General features: G+C 41.2%; 1 protein-coding gene across 3 annotated transcripts in view; it reads left to right on the forward strand.

Moving 5' to 3' along the window:
* The window catches only part of LOC109505138 (retrovirus-related Pol polyprotein from transposon RE2), a 48,058-nt gene that overhangs the window by 19,842 nt on the left and 4,658 nt on the right, over positions 1-23,558 (forward strand). The window contains exon 2 of one of the 3 annotated variants that reach the window (XM_073244860.1): positions 19,197-19,409. The exons of 1 other annotated variant lie outside the window; for it this stretch is intronic. In XM_073244860.1, coding sequence (XP_073100961.1) covers positions 19,211-19,409 — 199 coding nt within the window. In that variant the 5' untranslated portion in view covers positions 19,197-19,210. The remainder of the gene's footprint in view (positions 1-19,196; positions 19,410-23,558) is intronic. One more of the 3 variants, XM_073244861.1, reaches the window with a different exon arrangement.

The following is a 23,558-nucleotide window of genomic DNA, read 5'->3' on the forward strand; positions in this document are numbered from 1 at the left end:
CGCCCTAATGTGCCCCCACAGCCTTGTTAGGGACAGGAGGAAAACCTCGCCCTAACATGAGCAAAGTCAAAGGCCCGGTTCTTTTAGACCGAATGGGGGGAGAGGCCTTGCAACGCCCTAATGTGCCCCCACAGCCATGTCAGGAACAGGAGGAGAACCTCGTCCTGACATGAGCAAAGTTGAAGGCCCGATTCTTTTAGACCGGAGGGGGGAGAGGCCTTACAGCGCCCTAACGCGCCCCCACGAGCCAGGCTGATAACGAGAACCTCGCGCCGGCTCAAGCAAAATGGAAGGTCCGGACTCCTACGGGAGCCGGGTTCCGCCGCCAAGGAAGCTTCACCCGGACTCCTACTGGAGCCGGGTTCCGCCGCCAAGGAAGCCTCACCCGGACTCCTACTGGAGCCGGGTTCCGCCGCCAAGGAAGCCTCACCCGGACTCCTACGGGAGCCGGGTTCCGCCGCCAAGGAAGCCTCACCCGGACTCCTACGGGAGCCGGGTTCCGCCGCCAAGGAAGCCTCACCCGGACTCCTACTGGAGCCGGGTTCCGCCGCCAAGGAAGCTTCACCCGGACTCCTACGGGAGCCGGGTTCCGCCGTCAAGGAAGCCTCACCCGGACTCCTACGGGAGCCGGGTTCCGCAGCCAAGGAAGCCTCACCCGGACTCCTACGGGAGCCGGGTTCCGCCGTCAAGGAAGCCTCACCCGGACTCCTACGGGAGCCGGGTTCCGCAGCCAAGGAAGCTTCACCTGGACTCCTACGGGAGACGGGTTCCGCCGCCAAGGAAGCTTCACCCGGACTCCTACGGGAGCCGGGTTTCGCAGCCAAGGAAGCTTCACCCGGACTCCTACGGGAGCCGGGTTCCGCCGCCAAGGAAGCTTCACCCGGACTCCTACGGGAGCCGGGTTCCGCCGTCAGGGAAGCTTCACCCGAGCTCCTACGGGAGCCGGGCTCCATCCGCTACTTCGCCAGCAAGGGTTAAAAATGGTGGCGAGGCTTGGCCACATGACGAGATCGGATGGAAGGGAAGAGCCCCTCCCCACGACGACCTCTAAGCCAAACAGGCCAAACGACGAGAAAGGGTCAACGAACGACAATATCGGTGCTACGCGCGGACAAGGTAACACAAAGTGCTTTTTCTTCATTTCCGATATATGTACTATAGGGCCAGGACGGCCAGGGAAAGAGGGACAAAACGACAAGAAAAAAAAAAAGCAGCTACAAAAAGGGGGTGACTACAAAAGAACTCTAAGGAGGTCCTGCTCCCTCTAACCTAGGGTGATCACCTCCATCCCTCAACCAGGACTGCCTCAGATTCTCCACTGCTTCTTCTAGTTCTTCCTTCTTCTGCAGCGTATCCTGGAGCGTCTGACGAAGATGTCGGCTCTCTGCCTCCGCTTCTCGACGCCGCTTCCGCAGAACTTCGGACTCCACTTCCGCATCCGCGACGGCTGTCCGCTCGAGCGCCAGTTGGATTTTCACTTGTTGAAGCTCGGCTGTCTTCTCCTCAAGGGAGACGGAAATCCCTTCGACAGTGCCTCTCAGGGCTAGGAGCTCCTCGGCATCTTGGGCGTTAGCAAGCTGCGCCCTAGTAACCAACTGCCTCTGGAGACGAACGACCTCGTCCGTCGCTTGACGGAATCTCCCTTTGTACTCTTCTACCTGCCGGCGCCAGCTGGCCCGCTGCACATCGTGGCTCATCTCAGCATCCTGAAGCTGCTTCTGGAGGTCGGAGACCTTCTGTGACCATATCTGCTCATCCCGCGCTGAGAGCCGGGATGAGTTCCCTTCCAGCTGGCCGATCCTCCTCTTCGCAGCTGACAACTCCACCTTGAGGGCGCTGATCCTAGCTTCTTGAGCCCAAGTTCGGTCGCTGGCGCTCTTCGTACATTCCTCGAGCTCCTTTGTGAAGTTCGCCTTCCTCCGGCTGTAGTCCATGATTGCCTTCACTTGGAGACTCCTGAAGTGGGCGGCCTCAGCGGCGGCCTCGGAATAGCATTTTTTCGTCTGACGGAGCTCGCCCTCTGACTTCTTCAACTTCTTCGTCAGGTGGAGGACCTCCTTTTTCAACCGTTGGATAGTTGACTTCAGCGGGACCCCCAGGGGCAAGGGGAGTGCTTCGGCAGGGCACTGCCATCGGAAGATGCAAACGTCAAAGACCGACTCATTACAAGAAGGAAGGCAGAAAAGGAGGAGCGGGGGGAAGGAAAGGCCATCCACAATGAGAAATTCGACTTTATTGACTAATTTCAAAGACAAACGGAAAGGAAATATGACGACAAAAGAAAGATACAAGATCGGAGGTCTCAGACCTCGGGGGCAGGGGGTGGAGAGCTCGGCGCGGGGGGTGCAACTGCGGTAGCGGCGGACGAAGGGCCGACCTCGTCGTCAGACTCCTCCAAAAAGCCGAGATCAAGGTCGGGGTATCTACTGGCCACCCTCTTTCGGCAGAGCTCGAACCCCTTGGTGAACGCCTCCAGGCCGAACTGGACGTTCAGTTCTCTCATCTCCGTGGAGGCCTTGAACTCCTCCACCGCAAGGGTCCTGGCCTCCGAAACCAGGACCGGAGTCTGCTCGGCCAAATGGGCGACCTCAGCCTCCGCCTTACTCGTCGACTCCTCCAAGCTTCGTCTCTCCTCCTCCCGGGCTCGTCTTTCCTCTTCCCGGTCTTGCCTCTCTCTCTCCAGGGCCTCCCGGAGGGCGGCCACCTCGGCCGCCTTCGCTTGAAGACGAGCAACCTCGTCCTGGCAGCGCTCCTCCGCCTGAAGGAGGTCCCTTCTCATGCGGCTCGACGCCTCCACATAGGCGAAGAGCTGGTGCCCGATCTGCAAGGACGGATAGAGAATTACAACAAAGACCGAGCAACCATGCAAATAAACATCCACTTACCTCAAGAAAGGACCTCAAAGTGTCCCAGGCCCGCTGCTCGAGATCGGCGCGGTCGATCCTCTCCACGACATCGGACAGAATGCAGCCATCGAGCAGCCGCCTGATCAGAGCTTTGTCGTTGAAGGGGTTCTCCAATCCCCCCTCGGAGCAGACGGACTCGTCTACAGCGGCTCGGTGGCTGCTCACCCTGCGGGCCACCGATTTCCTCCTCCCCACGGCGGGCGCCTCCGTGGGGCGAACCCCCGGAACGGGGACCCCAGTCGGCGGGCTCCTTGAGGAAGCTCGGGGGGCCGCTGGCTCGGCATCCGAAGGAATGTCGATGGCCGGGGTCGCCTGGACAGGCGCGACCGGGCTCGTCTCCTCCACCCTGGCCCTCTTCGCCGAACCGGAGGTCGTCGCGCCCTTCCTCTTCTGGGCTCTCATAGCCTTGGCGAGCATCCGCGTGGCTTCGGCATCCATTGCTAAAAAAAAAAAAAAACAAAACAACAACAGAAGAAAGAAGAAGCGGCATCGATCAGTCTAGAGTCAAAAAAAAAAAAAAAAAAAGGAGAGAGAGAAGAAGAAAGCAAGAAAAGGAAAGATATATGTACTTGCTGGATCCTGAGGGCTCAGGCCGATGTTGAAAAGAAGCTGCTCCCTCAGAAGGTTAGGAAGAGAAGGAGCGGGATAACTCAGAAGCTTCTTAGCAGCCTGGAGGTCGTCCTCTCCCAGGCTGGGAGCCCGGCGGACGGAATCCCTCAGAGACCCCCAAGGGGGCAGACCTAGTTCCAGGGTCGGGCAGTAGACAAAGAGAAATTTCCCCTTCCAGTTGTGAATCGAAGAAGGGGCGCCCTTCAGCAACCCCTTCTTACCGAACTGGGGGGAGAAGTACCACCAATCCTTCGCTGAAGGATGGCGTTTGAAGGTGTAGAAATGTCTGAACAAGGAGAGGGATGGCTGGACCTCGGCTATATGACAGAGAGAGAGAAACCCTATCAAAAACCTAAAGGAATTCGGGGCCACAGAGGCGAGAGAAATGTCTAAGAAGCGAAAGAAGGCGGCAACAAAGACTGGAAGCGGAAGCCGGAGTCCGGCACGAAATGCCTCCTGGTACAAACAAAAGCGACCCGGAGGGGGAGCGCTGGCCCGGTCAGAGGGGCCAGGAAGCTCCAGGTCGTACTCCGAAGGGACCCCGTACCGAGCTCTTATCAGAAGGAGTTCGTCCGGAGTCGACGAACATGGAATGGCGCCCGGTGCGAAAATCGGGCGAGGCCCTGCCCCGAACGCGGGTTCGTCCGCAGAGACGGGGGCCTGTGGGTTCGAAGCAGAAGAACTCCCAGAACTTACGGGGGCAGAAGAGTCGGAAGACATTTTTTTGGGGGGGAGAACCTAAAGGGCCCTAGAAAGGCAAACCGAGAAGGGAACGAGACGCCGAAGGTCAACTCAGAAGAAGACACGAAAGAAATGAAAAGAGGAGAAGCCCCTAGGCGGTAAGAAGAAGAAGGTTGGCACTAACCTATCTTGCACTGGGGACCCGGGGAGCGAGAAACGGAAGGCGCCTACGGCTCGAGAGGGCGTTCGCTAGAGCAGACTCTCGGGGAGATGACAGACGCTAGCAAAAAATCAGAAATGGAGTGGGACGCCTGAAGGGGGGAGGACGGGTTTAAATAGACCCTGGGATCCGGCGCCATAATGATCTCGAATCCCCCCAGGCCAGTCCGCATCCGACGCGTGTCCCACTCTCCGTGGCAGACGGCTAAAGGCGGCTGGCGGTTGGCAGGGTCATAATTGCGTCGTACCTAGGCCAGCGTACCTGCGGGGTCTTCGAAGCGTCCCCTCGTACCGCCCCAATTCGAAAAGACTCCGGCACGCGCTCATTTAATGCCAAAATATCTGGGAGCGGCAGGGCGCGGGATTCGAAGGGACGATTCCGGCTGTACCTCTGTGTACTTCCTTCGTTTGAAATTCAAACTCGGATGTAGGGGGACTGGTGTTGGGTATAAAATACCCACAGCCGAAACCCTCAACGGAATCGACATCAGCGCAGCTCCGCCCGGACTCCTACGGGAGCCGGACTCCGCCGCCAACATCAGAACAGCTCCGCCCGGACTCCTACGGGAGTCGGGCTCCGCTCTCAGTATCAACTGCTGGTAAGCTCCATCCGGACTCCTACCAGAGCCGGACTTCACCCTTAACTTTGATTGCAGCGCAGCTCCGCCCGGACTCCTACGGGAGTCGGGCTCCACCGACGACATCAGCGCAGCTCCGCCCGGACTCCTACGGGAGTCGGGCTCCGCCGCCAACATCAGTGCAGCTCCGCCCGGACTCCTACGGGAGCCGGGCTCCGCCCTCGGTACCAACTGCTGGAGGACTTCGCCCGTGCTCTTAAGGGAGCCGAGCCTCATCTCTGACGCCAGCGACTACAGCCGCAAGCAGACTCCGCCCGGACTCCTACTGGAGCCGGGCTCCACCCGCAACTTCAGCCCCGAGAGGGTTCCGCCCGGACTCCCCCGGGAGTCGGGCTCCGCTCACGACCCCTACCGCCAGGAAGACCTTACCCGGATCTCAACAGAAATCGAGCTCCGGCCGTTGCCGAGCTTCAATCGACAGATCCACGCCCCCTGACAGGCCTTCAAAACGGCCATGACCCTGCTCCACTTCTTGTGGCGGACTCCGCGCAGTACCATCATTCCCTGACAGGCCGCAGTAACCATAGCCGCCCTGCTCCACTTCCTGTGGCGGACTCCGCACAGCTCCACTATCCCCTGGCAGGCCACAGTGACGGCCACGAACCTGCTCCACCTCCTGCGGCGGATACCATGCGATTCACCTATCCGCTGACAACGGACGCTGCTCCACCACTCATAACAGATTCCACGTGGTGGGCCGAGGTGATGGCCACGTGTCCGCTCCACTATCTTCCGCAATCAATTCCCCTGACCATGGGCGGCCCACTACCAGGCGGTTACAAACGTCGTCATCAATCCGTTGCCTCCTCCGCCTATAAAAGGGGGATCCAGATACGTTATTCTTTAAGCTCATTTTCCTTATCCCAAAACTCTGCTAAATTCTCCGTTCGAGCACTCCATTCTTGTTGAGGCAGAAAACTGACTTGAGCGTCGGAGGGTCTTGCCGGAGCAACCCCACCTCCGGTTTAGACTTCCCTTGCAGGTCCCGGCGGCGACCGCGGCTTCCCCGACTCCAGCTTTTCCGGCGCAAGCGGATTTTTGCACCAACAATCTCTATAGATCTTCATCCTAAGGATGAAGGATACTTCTCCCAAGTCTTTTATGGAGACTGTAATGACAACTAAATTTTTATTCTCTGTAATGCAGGGATGTCATTTTCGATTAAGAGAATGTCATCGACATACAAAATAAGAAATACTACCACAGAGTTATTAACCCATTTGTATATGCAGGGTTCTTTTCTATTCTTAATAAAGCTATACGTTCTGATCACTTTATCAAAACGTATGTTCCAACTCCGAGATGTTTGCTTAAGTCCATAGATGGACTTTTGAAGCTTGCACACCTTAGACTCATCTGTAGATATGAAACCTTCAGGTTGTATCATATACACATCTTCTTCTAGCTCTCCATTTAGGAAGGCTATTTTCACATCCATTTGTCAGATTTTATAGTCCAGATGTGCTGCTATCACAAGCATAATCCGAATAGACTTGAGCATTGCCACAGAAGAAAATGTCTCGTCATAGTCAATATCATAAACTGACGGTAACCCTTGGCAACCAAACGGGCTTTATAAGTCTCTATCTTTCCGTTTGCACCCCTCTTCTTTTTGAAGATCTACTTACACCCTATGAGTTTTACCCCTTCAGGTGGGGTTAACCAATGTCCATACATTATTGATTTTCATGTACTTCATTTCGAATTTCATGGCTTCCAGCCACTTATTGGAGTCAGACCTCTGCATCGCATCCATATAGGTGATCGGATCCTCATTGTTCTCATCGAGTTCAACTGGATCTCCGTCTCGGACTAAGAAACCTAGTATCTATCCGGTTGATGCGGTATTCTACCGGATCTCCTTAAAGATAGTTCTACAATAAGTTCTGAATTTGATTTAATCAAGTCCGACTCTATGGGTTTATTAGATTGTGTCGGTTCTTCTATCGATCGAACTTCATCAAGTTCAATCTTTGAGGCATTAGTTCTTTTACCAAGGAACTTTTCTAAAAGGATTGCTTTATTGTTGACGAATACTTTTGTCTCTTTTGGGTACCCTACAAATAGACATTTGTCAGACCTAGATCCAAGCTTGTCAGTTTTCAAACGTTTGACATAAGCCGAATATTCCCAAACTCTAAGGTGAGAGAGTGCTGGCTTATGCCCTGTCCATATCTCATGTAGTGTTTTACTTACAGACTTACTCGAAACTTTATTTAAAATATAACAAGCCGACTCGAGTGCGTATCCCCCAAAAAAATCGACAGACTTGCAAAGCTCATCATGGATCGAATCATGTCTAACAGGATTCCATTCCTCCTTTCCGATACACCATTATGCTGTGGTGTTTTAGGAGGGGTTCATTGTGAGAGAATCCCATTTTCTTCTAAATATATCAGAAACTCACTAGAGAGGTATTCTTCTCCTCGATCGGATCAAAGAGTTTTAATACTCTTTTCAGTTTATTTTTTTACTTCATTATGGAATCGTTTGAACATTTCAAATGATTCTGACTTATGTGTCATTAAGTAGACGTGCCCATACTTCGATAGGTCATTTATAAATATAATAAAATAATAATATCCATCTATGATACTAGTGTTCATTGGTCTATATATATCAGTATGTATCAGACCTAGAACTTCACTAGCTCGCTCATCTTTTTCAGTAAAAGGTGATTTGATCATTTTTTCAAGAAGACAGGACTCACAGATTGGGAGTGATTCACAATCACTGACTTCGAAGATTTTTTCTTGTATCAACTTGTTTATTCTGTTCTTATTAACATAACCTAACCTATAATGCCAAAGATAGATATCGGAGACATCACTAATTTTAGGACATTTGTTGGACGTGTACATTACACTAACAGATTGTGACAGTATGTAAATACTATTGTTCAGCTGTTCATTCATCATATTAACATCATTCATAATAATATTAAAATTATTTTTTTTATTGAAATTTTATAACCGTACATGATCAAAAGGCCTACATAAATAATATTCAATAAAAAGGAAGGACAAAAGTGACATTCACTTAGAATAATTACATTAGATTGGAATATAAGCTTAATAGTCCCTAACGTTAGAACTGGAACTGATCTTCCATCTCCAACATTAAGGAACCTTTCGCCTTCTTCAAATCTCTTACTGACCTACAGACCCTGCAACGAATTACAAATATTAAAAGAGTTTTTGGTATCTAATACCAAGATAGTAGAATCACAAATCGAGAAATTACAAAGTGTTATCATACAATTACCTTATCCAGTAACAACTTGCTTCTTTTTCGACTTGTTCGGATCCAGGGAGGCAATGTATTGAGGACAATTCATTTTCCAGTGCCCTTGCTTCTTGCAATAAAAGCATTCCATCTGACTTTGGTTAGACTTGGGTTTCTTGGTTGACTGTGCTTGGGTGCCCCAGCACTTTGCATCCTTTTCTTGTTCTTTTTTCCTTTCTTAAAGGGTCGATGTCCAGAAGAAGACTCTCCTATAACATTCACTGATTTTTTTTTGGAGTTGGTGATCCTTCTCAAAGTTTTGCAGCAACTCCAGCAAACCGTGGTAGTTAACTGCAGGCTTTGTCATTCAAAAATGAGTAAGAAAAGGGAGGTACGATTTGGGCAGAGAGTTCAGAATAGCATCTTTCCCCAATTGCTCATGCAGGGAAAAGTCGAGTTTGCTTAGGCACTCAATCATCTCGATCATGTACAATACATGATCAGTGACTGATGCTCCTTCTCTCATTCGAGCGTTGAAGATGGCACAACTAGTCTTGTGCCTTCAACATCGTCGGATGTGCCAAAAGACTCATTCAATATTTACAACATGTCTTATGGTTGAGCATTCTCGAAACGATGGCTAAACTCATCATTCATTGCCGCCAGCATAATACAACGAATCATAATCTGATCATTAAGCCACTTCTGATAAGTGTCTCTGATCGAGCTACGTACGTTTGGAGCCGGCTCCTCAGGTGTCGGATCAGTTAACACATACAAGATCCGTTCATGCTCCAGAATAATTTTGAGCTTTTGATACCAGCTATCGAAATTTGATTCCATCAATTTATCACTATCTAATAGTGATTGGAGCGACAAGGTGGTGGCCATAACTGCAAAAGAAAAATCAGAACCTAATTAGTATATGAATTGATTAAGCCTAAAGATATGGATTTTAGTTTAAAGGTTCTCCCACTATTTTATTCAAATTGATAGCCTCTACCTTCAATTCGAGGAATTACATTAATTTCTTAGTGGGTACTAGAATCCACATGGACTGCACATGAGCCCGAGTGTGGCTTGGCCAACCCTTGTGTACCCATGGGTAGGTTCTTAACCAATTGTTTCACCAAATAATTTTTAGTATTTAATTTTGCCCCAGACACCTCCTCAGCAGGCGTGTGGCACCTCCACTGAAAGTTCTGGTTAGATCCAATCATTAACATGCTAGAATTTAGTGTATCTAACAAATGAATGATCAGGTTCGAGTGTGGCTCGACCAACCTGACCATCATCAGAAAGACAACTAAAACAACATATTATGAATGATAATTCCGATAGCCAAATGAGCACCAGGCGTGTAGCGCCTCCAATGATCATCTAAACCGTTGGACTCATTATCACCCAACTTAATAGGAGGCTATGATCTAGTTATCACTATAACTATTTCATTTTTAGAGATTTAATAATTTTAGAAGATTTAATTAGTTGAATTGAGAGATAAGAAAAGACTTAATCAGTTAATTTTAATCCTCCCACTGACTTCATCAAGTCAGATTAAAGAAAATTAGGTAAAAGCTGGTCTAGCCAACCAGTCATAAATCCTCCCACTGACTTCACCAAGTCATGAAGAGGACTCAAGACAAGTCGAACTAGAGGCATCTAAATCAATCACACTGATTTCTTAGTTAGCATGGGTCAACTCCAATCATTAAGTAATCTAATCAAAACATGATTCACCATATTGATCAGATAAGTGAGATCGATGGGAGGGATATGCCATTAACTCGACATAGACTCAATCTATGCGAGTAGCTCCCAATTAATGACCACCGATCAAAGCTGTCATACTTACCTTAGACACTAACTGATTAGTCATTTTCAATTTGATTAACTTTTAGATTTGGATTTGACCACGGAGCTACGATTAAAGTCCATATTGGTCTAATCAAAGACATGGACTTAACCAACTATATCTATTGAAATTGATCAAGAGAAGAAATTGACCTAATCAGAATAACTTTTAATTAGATTTGATCAATTATTAACATGGTCCATTATTAATGATTTCTAACCTTAGGTCTAACCTAGTTAAATGAACTTAACTTGAGCTAACCCATTAACCTATGAGTTATGAAATTAATACCTTAGATTTTTGATTCTCAAATCTAGATCGCTTAATTTTTAATTAAGTTTGGGGCTGATATGGGTTCGGGTTCGGTGTTTGAAAATAGTTTTCAATTTTATAAAATATTTTTACAATCAATCATCTAATGATCAAGATTTTAATTTCAGATCTAATATACATTATTTTAGAACTAAAATAAAATTTTAAAATTTTTTTCATTATTCATTATTATGAAAAAGACTACGCAGCACCTCTACACGCTATAGGAGATCCCATCGAATGAGTAAATAGGATAGTGAAATCCTGATTTTTCCTATGATCGGACAGCTATGAGGATCTATCCAATCATATTATTATACTAAGATTCAAAATTAACTATTTAGATCTAATCTAAATAATTAAAATCAGATTATATGCAAAAAATTTATGTCATAAGAAATTTTGCTTTGGTACCATCTGAAGGAAAAATGGGTAGTTCAATGCATATATTTTTTAAAATTATACAGCAGAATAATAAAATATTAAATATTTTAATTTTTTAAACATGTTTTATATCAGATCTAAACAACCATTAAGGATCTATGACATAAAAAATTTACATATAAAATTTGATATAAAATAAAAAACTGCATTGATCACATCGATGCCCTGAATCTGATCTAACTTTTAGATTATGTCGGTAGAGTTCAGAACTCATCACTTTTTCATAGGTCGATTTTTGCTGCTGGTAAGCATGGTATGAAACTCTCGCTGATGCCGAGCAGCCGCACAGATCGTCCGGCCTCTATAGATCGTCCACTCAAAGCTCTGATCGGATCTTCCTTCGTGGTAGTACTAGCTCACGTCGAAGGCTCTGGATAGCTGATCCAAGCTCCTTTCTTCGGGTCTCCCGGACTCCTCTGGATCAGAAGACAAAGCTTAACGAGGAGGTGGTGGTGTGGAAGATTGTACAAGACTCACTTTTATATTTTTCTTCTCACAAAACTTAGAGATGAAATCCTAGAACCCACAGCTCACACTTAAGAGGAAGAATACTTTGTTTCTCACGCACGGAAGCCCAACCCACTCAACCTTTTACGTCTCCTCTCTCAGGTTTCTCATGCCAAAAATCACTTCTAATTTTGCACAAAACTGATCCCTTTTAAGGTTGGCGTCTTATGGAAGATAAGGATAAGAATAAAGTAGTTTCGGTTCAAATTCAAGTGTTGGTTGATTCTTATCACCAATTCAAATCAAATTTAAATTAAATTTTGAACCAAACTTTATTCTTATCTTATGAACTCAGAGAGGGGTCAACCAATATCAGAATGGTGCAAAAAATTTTATGTAAAAATATTTTATGCATGGAGAAATGTGGTGGCGTGAAGAGGAGAGTCCAACTCAATTTGGGTTCTAGATTTTTATTCAAATTCAAATCAATTTGAACTCAAATTTAAACCAACCAATTTCTAATTCAAAAGAACTCAGATGAGGACATGAGAAAGACTTCTGGGCATGAGAAAAAATCATATAAAATATTTCTTACGTGAAGAATAAGAGGACGTAGATAAAGGAGGTGCAAGAAATTCGAATTCGAATTATTTTTCTCATCAAATTAGATTCTTAACCCAATCAAATTAGGTTAAATCCAATTGAACCATTAAACCTAATCTAATTAGGTAGCAAATAGCTTTGATCAAATTTTAATCAAATCAAAAATTAATCGAGCTCAAATCCTGATCATATCAGGAATCGAATACCCTTAGTGGTTAGGTCATCTCATAATCTAATTAGGTCAAACTAAATTAAATCCAATTTAATTAGATTCGATCCAAACCTCAATGTTTCATCAAATTGAATTAATTAGCAATCTAATTACTAATCAATCCTCTTATAATTCATCAATAATTAGCAAATTGATTTATTGTAACTTTTGCATAGGGTTAATCATCAATCAAATTGACTGTTTTATCCTAGAACGATTCTTAGTCGTTGATCAGTTATATGATCAGTCAGAAAGTTCTTTTGAGTATGATCCCAAAGGTTCGAACCTAAGTCGATAGTATGGAAACAATCTTCTTATACCAATTAAAGTGACCATCTAGCAATGATACCCGATGTCCGAATAGATCGAAAGATTGCAAAGCATTATTTAAGAACCTATTGGCATATAGTTACCGTATAATTCATTTCTTTGATCCAAGTGCTCAAGGTGACCTAGGGTTTAAGTGCCAACCCTGATATGGTCATTCACATTGTATTTCAATTTTCAAAATCCATCACATGGATTACTCCAGTCAAGGTTTTACTGAATTAAAACATACTGATATATTAACTCCTATTTATTCGGAGGAGTCAATTCCATCTTGATTCACACACCGACTTCGCAAGTACTTGATTATGCTTAGAAATCTTTCATCACTGAATTAGAAATTCAGGTAGTCTGGCATCAAAGCATAGTGAGTTGCTTGCAAGTCACCATGGTGATCCTAGGTCGGAGGGACACTCATAGCCATATCCTTCGCGAGCTATTCTTAACATTATAGTGCTTAGCAATTGGTTACATTCAGTGAGATGTACTCCTACGTTTCAATTGCATGCCATGCTAGTATCTTCACACTCTTTGGTTAAGAGAACAACCAACGTACATGGCACACAATGACCTATACTTGATATAGCTATCGTCTTAATAATAGTATATCATTTAGTCGTGAACTTAAGGTTTAAGGACTAAACGATATATCCTTCTATATCGAATCAAATATATCCTTCTATATCGAATCAAAATGAGATGTACACAGTGATGAGAAAACCAAATAACATTTATTAATTCAACAATTCATAAATAATTACAATGATAAGCACAACCGTCAATAGATTGATGATTGGCTTTGGGGCACAATTCTCAAGAGCAGAACCAGGAAGGCTGGAGTCGGAAGCAAGCAAATAAGGGAAAATTTAGCAGCAATGGTTGTAGAGGCTAATCAATAATTAGAAGGAAGGCCATTTTCCTTGGCTTGAACATATATATTATAGGCTGGAGACAACTCTAGCAAGAAGGGAGGTCAAAAAAATTGGAAGGGTTACAAAGAAAACTTGGATAGAAATATCAAGACATGGCTTACATAAAGTTACCATTACAAGGGGAGTTGAGTGTGTAAGAATGGATTCAAGCCATTGGCTTCTAGAAGCTGTTCTGAAATTGATAAGATAAGACTGGTGTAATTACCATTACGAGGGGACTAACTATCTTTTGAGGGAAAAGGTCGGGATTTGGAAGTCAAGCATCATCATGTCATTTGTCCTTGATTTTTGCTTGCTCTTTTAGATGTATATGTCATCAACAATCAGATTCGCCAATATAATTATCCTCATTCCTTTTCTGGACATCTATTGCTCCTTGAATTAATTTTGATGATTACAAAGCATTTGAGGGGGTTACTAATGATTTTGACTTGGAAAAAGATTTATTATTTTTCAGGGACAAAATCATAATTTTACTAAGTCCTAATTCGAAAACCTCAAGAGCAAGAACAGAAGATTTGTGATCTATTGGAGAAAATTTCATAATTTTTGGATATATATTTTGAAAGAAAATAATGTTTATAAAATTGAGTCGATACCATGAGTCGACTCATGTCAAATGGGGCTGAACGGCACGTTGTTTTTTGGCTGGCACACCCAATTGAGTCGACCCCATGAGTCGACCCCTGTGCATGAGTCGACCTTATGAATCGACCTCTGTTGTTGTGCACGTCAAAATTACAGAACAATCATTTTCTGTTCTGTGCCACAGTAGTCGATTCCATGAGTCGACTCATGTGTATGAGTCGACCCTATGAGTCGACCCCTGCGATGGAAAAACTCCATAACGGTTAGTTTTTCAGCTCGTTTTGGCACATTTAATGCTCATTTAATGATCTCCAACGGTTCTAAAACTACTCAGATCACTCTCTACCATCTATTGAAGTTATAAAGGCACTTAAAGGAGGAAAAAAGAAGTAAGTTTTGAAGATTTTTCAAGCATTCATTTCAGCCCTAAGCAAAGAGCTCTCTTCAAGTTAAAGAAGCTTTTATTTCAAGTTCACCAACTCCTTAAGAGCTCATTCAAGTCTTCAACCACTTTGAGAAAAATAAAAAAAGCTTCCTTCTTATTGTGTAAAGTGCATTTAAAATTTTATTTGCTCATTAAAGGAACTAAATTTGTATTTTCGTGTGATTAACTCACATACTCTGTTTTATCTTGATCTTTAGTTTTGAAAAGGTTCCAAAACTTGGAAAGGTTGGTCCGAACCTTGAATCGAATTGTATTGGGTTGGCTTATACCTAGAAAACAAGTGTTCTAGCTTGGGATAGCTAGAATCGGAGGTACCGACGTTGTATTCTTGTTGAATATGGTTTAGTGGATTTGAATTCTCAAATAGGAGCTTGGAGAGTGGATGTAGGTGCAAGGTTGGCACCGAATCACTATAAATCTTATTTGTTTGTATTGTGCTTACTTGCTCTCTCTTTCTAATTTTTTTTATCTTCTTGCATTCTTGCATCTATTTTTTAGACCTTGCTTAAATCACTCTACATATATCCTACTCATTATTTAATTCTTATAGTTCTAAATTAACGTTAAAATTTTAAAAATCCAATTCACTCTCCCCTCTTGGGTTGCATAGCTGGGCAACAAGTGGTATCAGAGCTCGGTGCTCTAGTCCTACTTTGATTTAACCATCAAAGAGCTAAAGATCTATGGCAACTCAAGTTGGTGCTTCACTAGCCGAGGGACAGTCTACAAACCGACCTCCACTTTTCAATGGGTCAAACTATATCTATTGGAAAGCTCGGTTGAAAATTTTTATTCAGGCACTTGACTATGATATGTGGAGTATCATAGTTAATGGACCACACACACCCACTAAAATAATTGATGGTGTAGAATCAACCAAATCCGAAAGAGAATGGGATGAGGTTGATAAGAAAATGGCTCAACTTAATGCTAAAGTCATGAATATTTTATATTGTGCTTTAGATGCTAATAAGTTTAATTGTATTTTAACATGTATGTCAGCTAATGAAATATGGGATAGATTAGAAGTAACACATGAAGACACCAATCAAGTTGAGGAATCAAAAATTAACATGCTTGTGCACAAATATGAACTCTTTAAAATGGAGCATGATGAATCAATAACTGAAATGTTTACTCACTTTACGGATATTATTAATGGTCTAAAAAGTCTTGGTAAGTTTTACTCTAACAGCGATCTTATGAGAAAGATTCTTAAGTCTTTACCAAGGACATGGGAGGCCAAAGTGACCGCAATCCAAGAAGTCAAGGATCTGAATATTTTACCCTTGGAGGAGCTTCTAGGATCGCTAATGACACATGAGCTAAGCATGAAACAACATCAAGAAGAAGATGTCAAGAAGAAGAGGACAATCGCCCTCAAGTCCACTACTCAACTCAATGAGGAATCTGAAGAAACTAAAAATGAAGAGCAAGATGAAGAAATGACCCTCGTCACTAGAAAGTTTAAAAGATTTTTGAAGAAAAGAAGACAAGGGATGAGGAAGAGGCCATCTACAAAAGGGGAACATAGCAAAAAGAAGGATAAGGAGCAGGCCCTTATTTATTACGAATGTAAGAAGTCAGGGCACTTCAGATCTGAATGTCCACAACTTAAGAAGGGTTTCAAGAAGTACAAAAAAAAGACTATGATGGCTACTTGGAGTGATAGTGATAAGTCAAGCTCCGAAGAAGAAGATTCACATGAGCAAGCCAACTTGTGCCTTGTGGCACATGAAAATGAGATAAATGCTGAAACTCCTGATGACTTTACTTTTGAAGAACTTCAAGAAGCATTTTATGATCTAGTTGATGATCTAAAGAAGTTAGGGGTAAAGAACAAGGAATTAAAATCAAAGAATCAATCTTTACTAAAAGAAAATGAAATAATTTTAAATAAAAAATTGGTCTTGACACAAAAAAATCTAAACTTGAAAAATAAAATTGCTAAGTTAAAACTTATGGTAGAAAAGTTTACTCTTAGTTCAACTAAACTTTAAATGATACTTGGTGGTCAAAAAACCGTTTATGATAAAGCCGGTCTTGGCTACAATCCTTTAAAGAAACAAAAATTCTTGAAAAATATCTATACGAACTCATCAAGCAACAAGTTTTTAAATACTACTTCCTTTAAATGTGGTATAGTAGGACACAAATCCTATACTTATTTTTCTAACAAATCTGAAAATTCTAATGTGAAGAAAATATGGATTTCAAAAGGAACCATTGTGACTAACCAAAGAGAACCCAAGAAAAGTTGGGTACCTAAAGTGAAAACTTAATTGCTACATGCAGGTGTGTCTTGCATCCATCTATGCGAACTCATCAAGCAATAAGTTTTCAAATACTACTTGCTTTAAATGTGGTATAGTAGGACATAAATCCTATACTTGTTTCTCTAACAAATCTGAAAATTTTAATGTGAAAAAAATATGGGTTCCAAAAGGAACCATTGTGACTAACCAAAGAGGACCCAAGAAAATTTGGGTACCTAAAGTGAAAACTTAATTTTTGCATGCAGGTGTGTCTTGCATCCCAAGGAACAAATCGAAAATGATATCTTGATAGTGGGTGCTCAAGACACATGATCGGTGATGAATTTTAATTCATCACACTTGATGCAAAAGATGGAGGGATGGTCACCTTTGAAGATAATAGCAAAGAAAAAATCATCGGTATAGGTAACATTGGTATCACTCCCTCCAAGTATATTGAAAATATTTTGTTAGTAGATGGTTTGAAACATAATCTATGGAGCATTAGTCAATTTTGTGATAAAGGATATAAAGTTATTTTTAAATCTTCATGATGCATAGTAACTAGTCTCAATGAAGAAGATACTAAATTTGTTGGGCATAAACATGGTAATGTTTATATGGTAGATTTGAATGATCTTTTCAAGATAAACATGCAATGCCTAGTAGCCTTGAATGTCAAAATCAATGAGACTAGTTGGCTTTGGCACCATAGGCTTGCACACATTAGCATGCATTCACTTTCAAAACTTATTAAAAAAGAATTGATTACCGGTTTACCTAAATTAAATTTTGAAAAGGATAGAATTTGTGATGCATGTCAACTAGAAAAATAAACAAAAGTATCTTTCAAATCTAAAAATATTGTTTCAACTTCTAGGCCATTAGAATTATTGCACATGGATTTATTTGGACCCATTAGAATTACTAGTCTGGGTGGAAAATGATATGGCTTTGTAATTATTGATGATTTCTCTCATTTTATATGGATTTTTTTTTTGGCACATAAGGATGAAACTTTTCATGTGTTCTCAAAATTTTATCAAAAAATTACTAATGAAAAAAGTTTTTCAATTCAACATATTCGAAGTGATCATGGAACCGAATTTGAAAATCAAGATTTTAAAAAATTTTATGATGAAAAAGGTATTATCCATAACTTTTCAGCACCTAGGACATCCCAACAAAATGGGATAGTAGAAAGAAAAAATAGGATCCTTGAAGAAATGGCCCGTACCATGCTATGTGAAAGCAATCTCCCAAGATATTTTTGGGCGGAAGTTTAACACAGTATGTTACATATTAAATTGTGCTTTAATTAGATCAATACTAAAGAAAACACCTTATAAGTTTTGGAAAGGAAGAAAACCAAATATTGCATATTTATATATTTTTGGTTGCCAATATTTTATTTTGAACAACGATAAAGAAAGGTTAGGAAAATTTGATGCAAAATCCGATGAAGTCATTTTTCTTGGTTATTCCTCTTCTAGTAAAGCTTTTAAAGTTTTTAACAAAAGAACTTTAGTAGTAGAGGAGTCAATACATATTGTTTTCGATGAGACTAATGATCTTCCCTCAAGGAAGAATGAAGATATTGATGATGCAGATCCTCTTATAGAAGGGATGAAGGAGCTCATCCTAAAAGACTCAATAATTCAAAATGATGAAGAACATGAAAACAAACAGGATGATGAAGGTGAAAAACAACAAGAACAACCTCAAGGTACAAATGATCTATCCAAAGAATGGAGGTATGATCACAATCACCCCAAGGAACTAATCATTGATGATCCTACACATAGAGTAAGAACTCGTTCTTCACTTAGAGATGCATATAATCATTTTGCATTTGTCTCTTATCTTGAATCTAAAACCATAGATGAAGCTGAAAAAGATTATAATTGGATAAATGCAATGCAAGAAGAACTTAATCAATTTAAAAGAAATAATGTATCGATGTTAGTATCAAGACCTAAAAATTATCCAGTAATTGACATAAAATGGGTATATAGAAATAAACTGGATGAACATGAAAATGTAATTAGGAATAAAACAAAATTGGTTGCAAAGGATTATAATCAAGAAGAGGAAATTGATTTTGATGAAACCTTTACACCTGTTGCTAGATTAGAAGCAATTAGGCTTTTACTTGCATATGCATGCTTTATGAATTTTAAATTATTCCAAATAAATGTCAAAAGTGCTTATCTAAATGGTTATATTACTGAAGAAGTTTTTATAGAACAATCCTCTGATTTTGAAAATCATGCTTTTCCTAATTATATTTTTAAATTCAATAAAGCTCTATATATGGTCTAAGGCAAGTTCTTAGGGCTTGGTATGAAAAGTTAAGTAAATTCTTGCTTAACAATAGTTTTTCAAGAGAAAATGTAGATACAATCTTTTTCATTAAAAGAAATCATGATGATATCTTAGTTATACAAATATACATTGATGACATTATTTTTGGGTCTACTAATGAAACTCTTTGTCAAGATTTTATCAAGCTCATGCAGGGAGAGTTCGAGATAAGCATGATGGGAGAACTTATATTTTTCCTCGGACTTCAAATCAAACAAACAAAGGAAGGGATCTCCATCATCCAAAGCAAGTACACAAGAGAACTACTCAAAAGATTTGTAATGAAGAGCTCCAAAGCAATTGGTACACCCATGAGCCCATCATGTAAGCTTGACAAAGATGAAGGAGGTAAAAATGTAGACTCAAAACTTTATAGAGGGATGATTGGTTCTTTGTTGTATTTAACTGCTAGTAGATCAGATATTATGTTTAGTGTTGTTTATGTGCTCGCTTTCAATTAAATCCAAAAGAATCACACTTAAATGTAGTTAAAAGAATTCTTAAATATTTAAAAGGTACATAAACTCTAAGATTATGGTATTCTAAGGACTCATCAATTGACTTAATAGGATATTCAGATGCCGATTTTGCTGGATATAAATTAGAAAGAAAAAGTACTAGTAGAACTTGTCAATTTTTTGGAGTTAACTTAATCTCTTGGTTTAGCAAGAAGCAAAACTCGGTAGTACTGTCTACGGCCGGGGCCGAATACATTACAGCCGGAAGTTGTGCTCAGATCTTATGGATTAAGCAACAAGTTGAGGACTTTGGCATCAAACTCAATGAAACTCCTATAAGATGTGATAATATTAGTGCTATTAATCTAACTAAAAATTCAATTCAGCATTCTAGATCAAAACATATTGAAATTAGATATCATTTCATAAGAGAACATGTTCAAAATAAAGATATAATTCTTGATTATGTTTGTATTGAAAAATAATTGGCTGACATCTTTACCAAGGCCTTAAGTGAAGATAGATTTTGTGAAATTAGGAGAGAACTAGGAATCCTTGATCCATTAGCTTAAGTATCTCTCTGATTCCAAGTTCTTAATGCCAAAAATTCATTAAACCAAATTTGTTGAGCTCAATTTTCATCTCTCCTTTTTCTTAAGAGCTCAAAAGCTCAAAACTATCCTTCACATGATCAATCTCTGGGTAAACACTTTTCTCTCAAAGTTTCAATTTTTTTCGAAATTTTTTCATCATTCTTTTGAATTTTTTCGTGCCATAAGTCGACCCCCAAGGTCGATCCTAGGGTAAACTTGTAATTTTTGACAAAATCCTTCGGACACTCTCTTTTTATTGAAAAATTTTTTGTTAAGCCGACTCTTACCCTTCTTCTTTCTCCCACCGAACAAAAGCTCTCCCTCTCTTCTCTCTCAAACCGAAGGCTTCTCTCAAAATCCCTCTTCCCACCAATCTTCACCCTTCAAATCGCCCATTAAGGAACCAACTTCCACTCCTCTTTCTTCCTCGTTTGGGCGGTTCGAGCTTGCCCTAGATTTAACCCCTCTTCTCCAAACCGATGATTTACCTTCCCAAAATCTTTATTTTTTCTTCTAAAATTCTTTCCTCTGTATCTCTCATCTAGTCTCCTAAGCTCCTAGCAAATCTCTTATGTCCAAATGGCTCCCAAAATGAAGCTACCGCAAAGAAGAAAATCTGTTCGCGGGTTGGAGGAGAGTGTGCGCAGAAAAAGAATGACAGCCGAGCCCTCTCCTGCTCCAATCCCAGCTCCAGGTCCTGCTTCAGCTTCTACACAGTCCCCAATCAGTGTAAGCAAGGTATTTCTCTCTGATTGAAAAGTGGAACCTGAGAAGAATATAGATTTCAAGTTTTTTGAAAAAGAAGGGTTCTTTATTGGATCGAAGATTAAAAATTAAGAATGGGAGTTTTACTGTTTATTAAAGAAAAATACTTATGTTGATTTGGTCAGAAAATTTTATTTAAATTTGAGTTATTGCAATAGTAAAGTTTACAGTGAAAGGTGTTGATATTATTCTTGATCCAGTACTTTTGGGACAAATCCTGCACTTGCCTTGTGAAGGCTATACTAATATGGAGCTCCCAATTAAAGAAGAAGGAATTAATGTAATCTTAGGGAGAACTTTTACTAAAAGTTTGAATAAATTAGAAGCAAAAATTCTTTCTATTGAGATGAGGCTGTTATATCACATGGTAACCAAACTGTTTATCCCTAGGAGTGGCAGACATGACCTCTTATCTGGTAGGGATATTTGCATCATGTATCATATGATCACCCAGACCCCCTTGAACCTTCCTGCTTTGATGTTTGAGGCCATGAGAGAGATCCTGAACAGGTCTAAGGCTCACTTGCCTTATGGTATGGCACTCACCCTAATCTTTAGGAGGTTCGGAGTCAGTTTTGAGGGAGAGGCAGTTACTAGGTTGTCTCATTCTGACATCATCAACCGCCACACACTGTACCGTATGGATTTTTCAAAGACTGATGGCGGTTAGTCAAAGGGTGTCGAGGAAAGAGCAGAGGAGCCAGCTGAGGAGAGAGCAGAGAAGGAGAGATTGTCTTCACCACCTCGTGATCACAGAGCATCTCCTGTATACAGTTCATGTCTAATCACGAGGCTGGTCCCTCAGAGTCAGTGAGGAGGCATGCTTCAATTCCACATTCAGGGAGCAGGGTATATCTTTCGAAGTTCAGACTTGTAGATGATCAGATTGAGCTGATGTCTCACGTGTTGCCTCCATTTTATCTCAGTAGTTTGCCACCTCAGTCTTTGCTCAGAGGTCGACATCTCAGGATGACTTGGACCAGACTTTGATCCCTCATATCTCTACTATTTTTCAGATGCTCACAGCTTAGTCCGTACGACTTGAGGAGCTTGAGGGATGTGTTTTGAGACTGACGGATAGAGTTTTAGATTTGCAGGGATAAATTTTAGCCTTAGCCCATCTCCAGTCGCAAGAGAACATCACGGAGGTCTCAGACCTATCTGCAGAGGCGGCTAGACTTTGAGGAATTTTAGAGAGTGGATTTGACTTTTTGAGGAGAGAGATCAGGGGCTCCAGTGAGACTGTCTCTACTCAGATTGGTGCTTTGATGCAGTCCATGTCTAGAGCTTTGGAACAATTGGACATCATCAGACTTTCTCTTCTAGCACAGTCCGTAGCTTCCCAAGCTCCAAGATCCTCTCGCCCCTCTACTCGTGCCGGTATTTCTACCCGTGGCCGAGGCAGACGTGGTCGAGGTCGTGCCCGTGGATTTGATCCTACATCTCCTCATCATATCTCTGACTCTTCAGATTCTGATCCCTCTAGCCATGATATTTATTAGATCTATAATAGTTAATCTTTTTTTTATTTTTGTCTAGGATCTATCTTATGGCCTTTGTATTTTATTGGCTGATTGACTCTTGGATAATTGTTATCCATGATTTTTGTATGATCTATGTATTTTGACTTAATGTATTCAGTCATATTTTGATATATACATTTTTTATACTTTGAATTTCAATGATTATCTTTGAATTAATGTTTATGAATGAAATCAATTAAAATATTTTAATTATAAGATATGAAAAATGACTCATATATGTGTGATGAAATATCATGAATAGCAATATCTTCTAAATGAGCAAATTGATATGTCTTTTATAATTGTTATAGTGAGGGGGAGTAGAGAAATAAACAATGAAAGAGGGGAAGTAAAGAAATAAAATATGGTATCAAAAAGGGGGAGTAGAGAAAATATGTCCTTTATGTTATCCTTTTTTTTTCTCTTTCTTCAAAATCTCTTAAGATCTTAATTGATGCTGACAAAAAGGAGTAGAGAATTAAAAATCGAGATCGAGCAATAAGCAATAGAGAAATAGAATCGAGAGCAATAAGCAAAATTATCAAAGCAAATGAGCAAAATTGTCAAAGCAAATGTGTCAAAAGAACCAAAATTGTCAGCAATTTTCAAAGCAAATGATCTAATAAGCAAATTTCAAATTGATCTTCAAATTACTCATGATATATTTCATTCAAATAACTGGCTATGATGTTTAAGTGATGCATCTTCATAAATTTGAAATTCATGTTCAATGCCTTATATATGTTATACTCTATTTTTGCTCAAGTATTTTATCATCATTAAAAAAGAGGAGATTGTTGCTTCTTGAATTGATTTTGATGATTACAAAGCATTTGAGGAGGTTACTAATGATTTTGGCTTGAAAAAAGATTTATTATTTTTCAAGGGCAAAATCGTAATTTTATCAAGTCTTAATTCGAAAGTCTCAAGAGCAAGAACAAAAGATTTGTGATCTATTGGAGAAAATTTCATAATTTTTGGATGTATATTTTGAAAGAAAATAATGTTTATAAAATTGAGTCGACCCTATGAGTCGACTCATGTCAAATGGGGCTGAATGGCACGTCATTTTTTGGCTGGCACATCTAATTGAGTCGACCCCATGAGTTGACCCCTGTGCATGAGTCGACCTCTGTTGCTGTGCATGTCAAAATTACA

The sequence above is a fragment of the Elaeis guineensis genome, chromosome 10 (assembly GCF_000442705.2).
Source record: "Elaeis guineensis isolate ETL-2024a chromosome 10, EG11, whole genome shotgun sequence".
NCBI classification, from domain to species: domain Eukaryota; kingdom Viridiplantae; phylum Streptophyta; class Magnoliopsida; order Arecales; family Arecaceae; genus Elaeis; species Elaeis guineensis.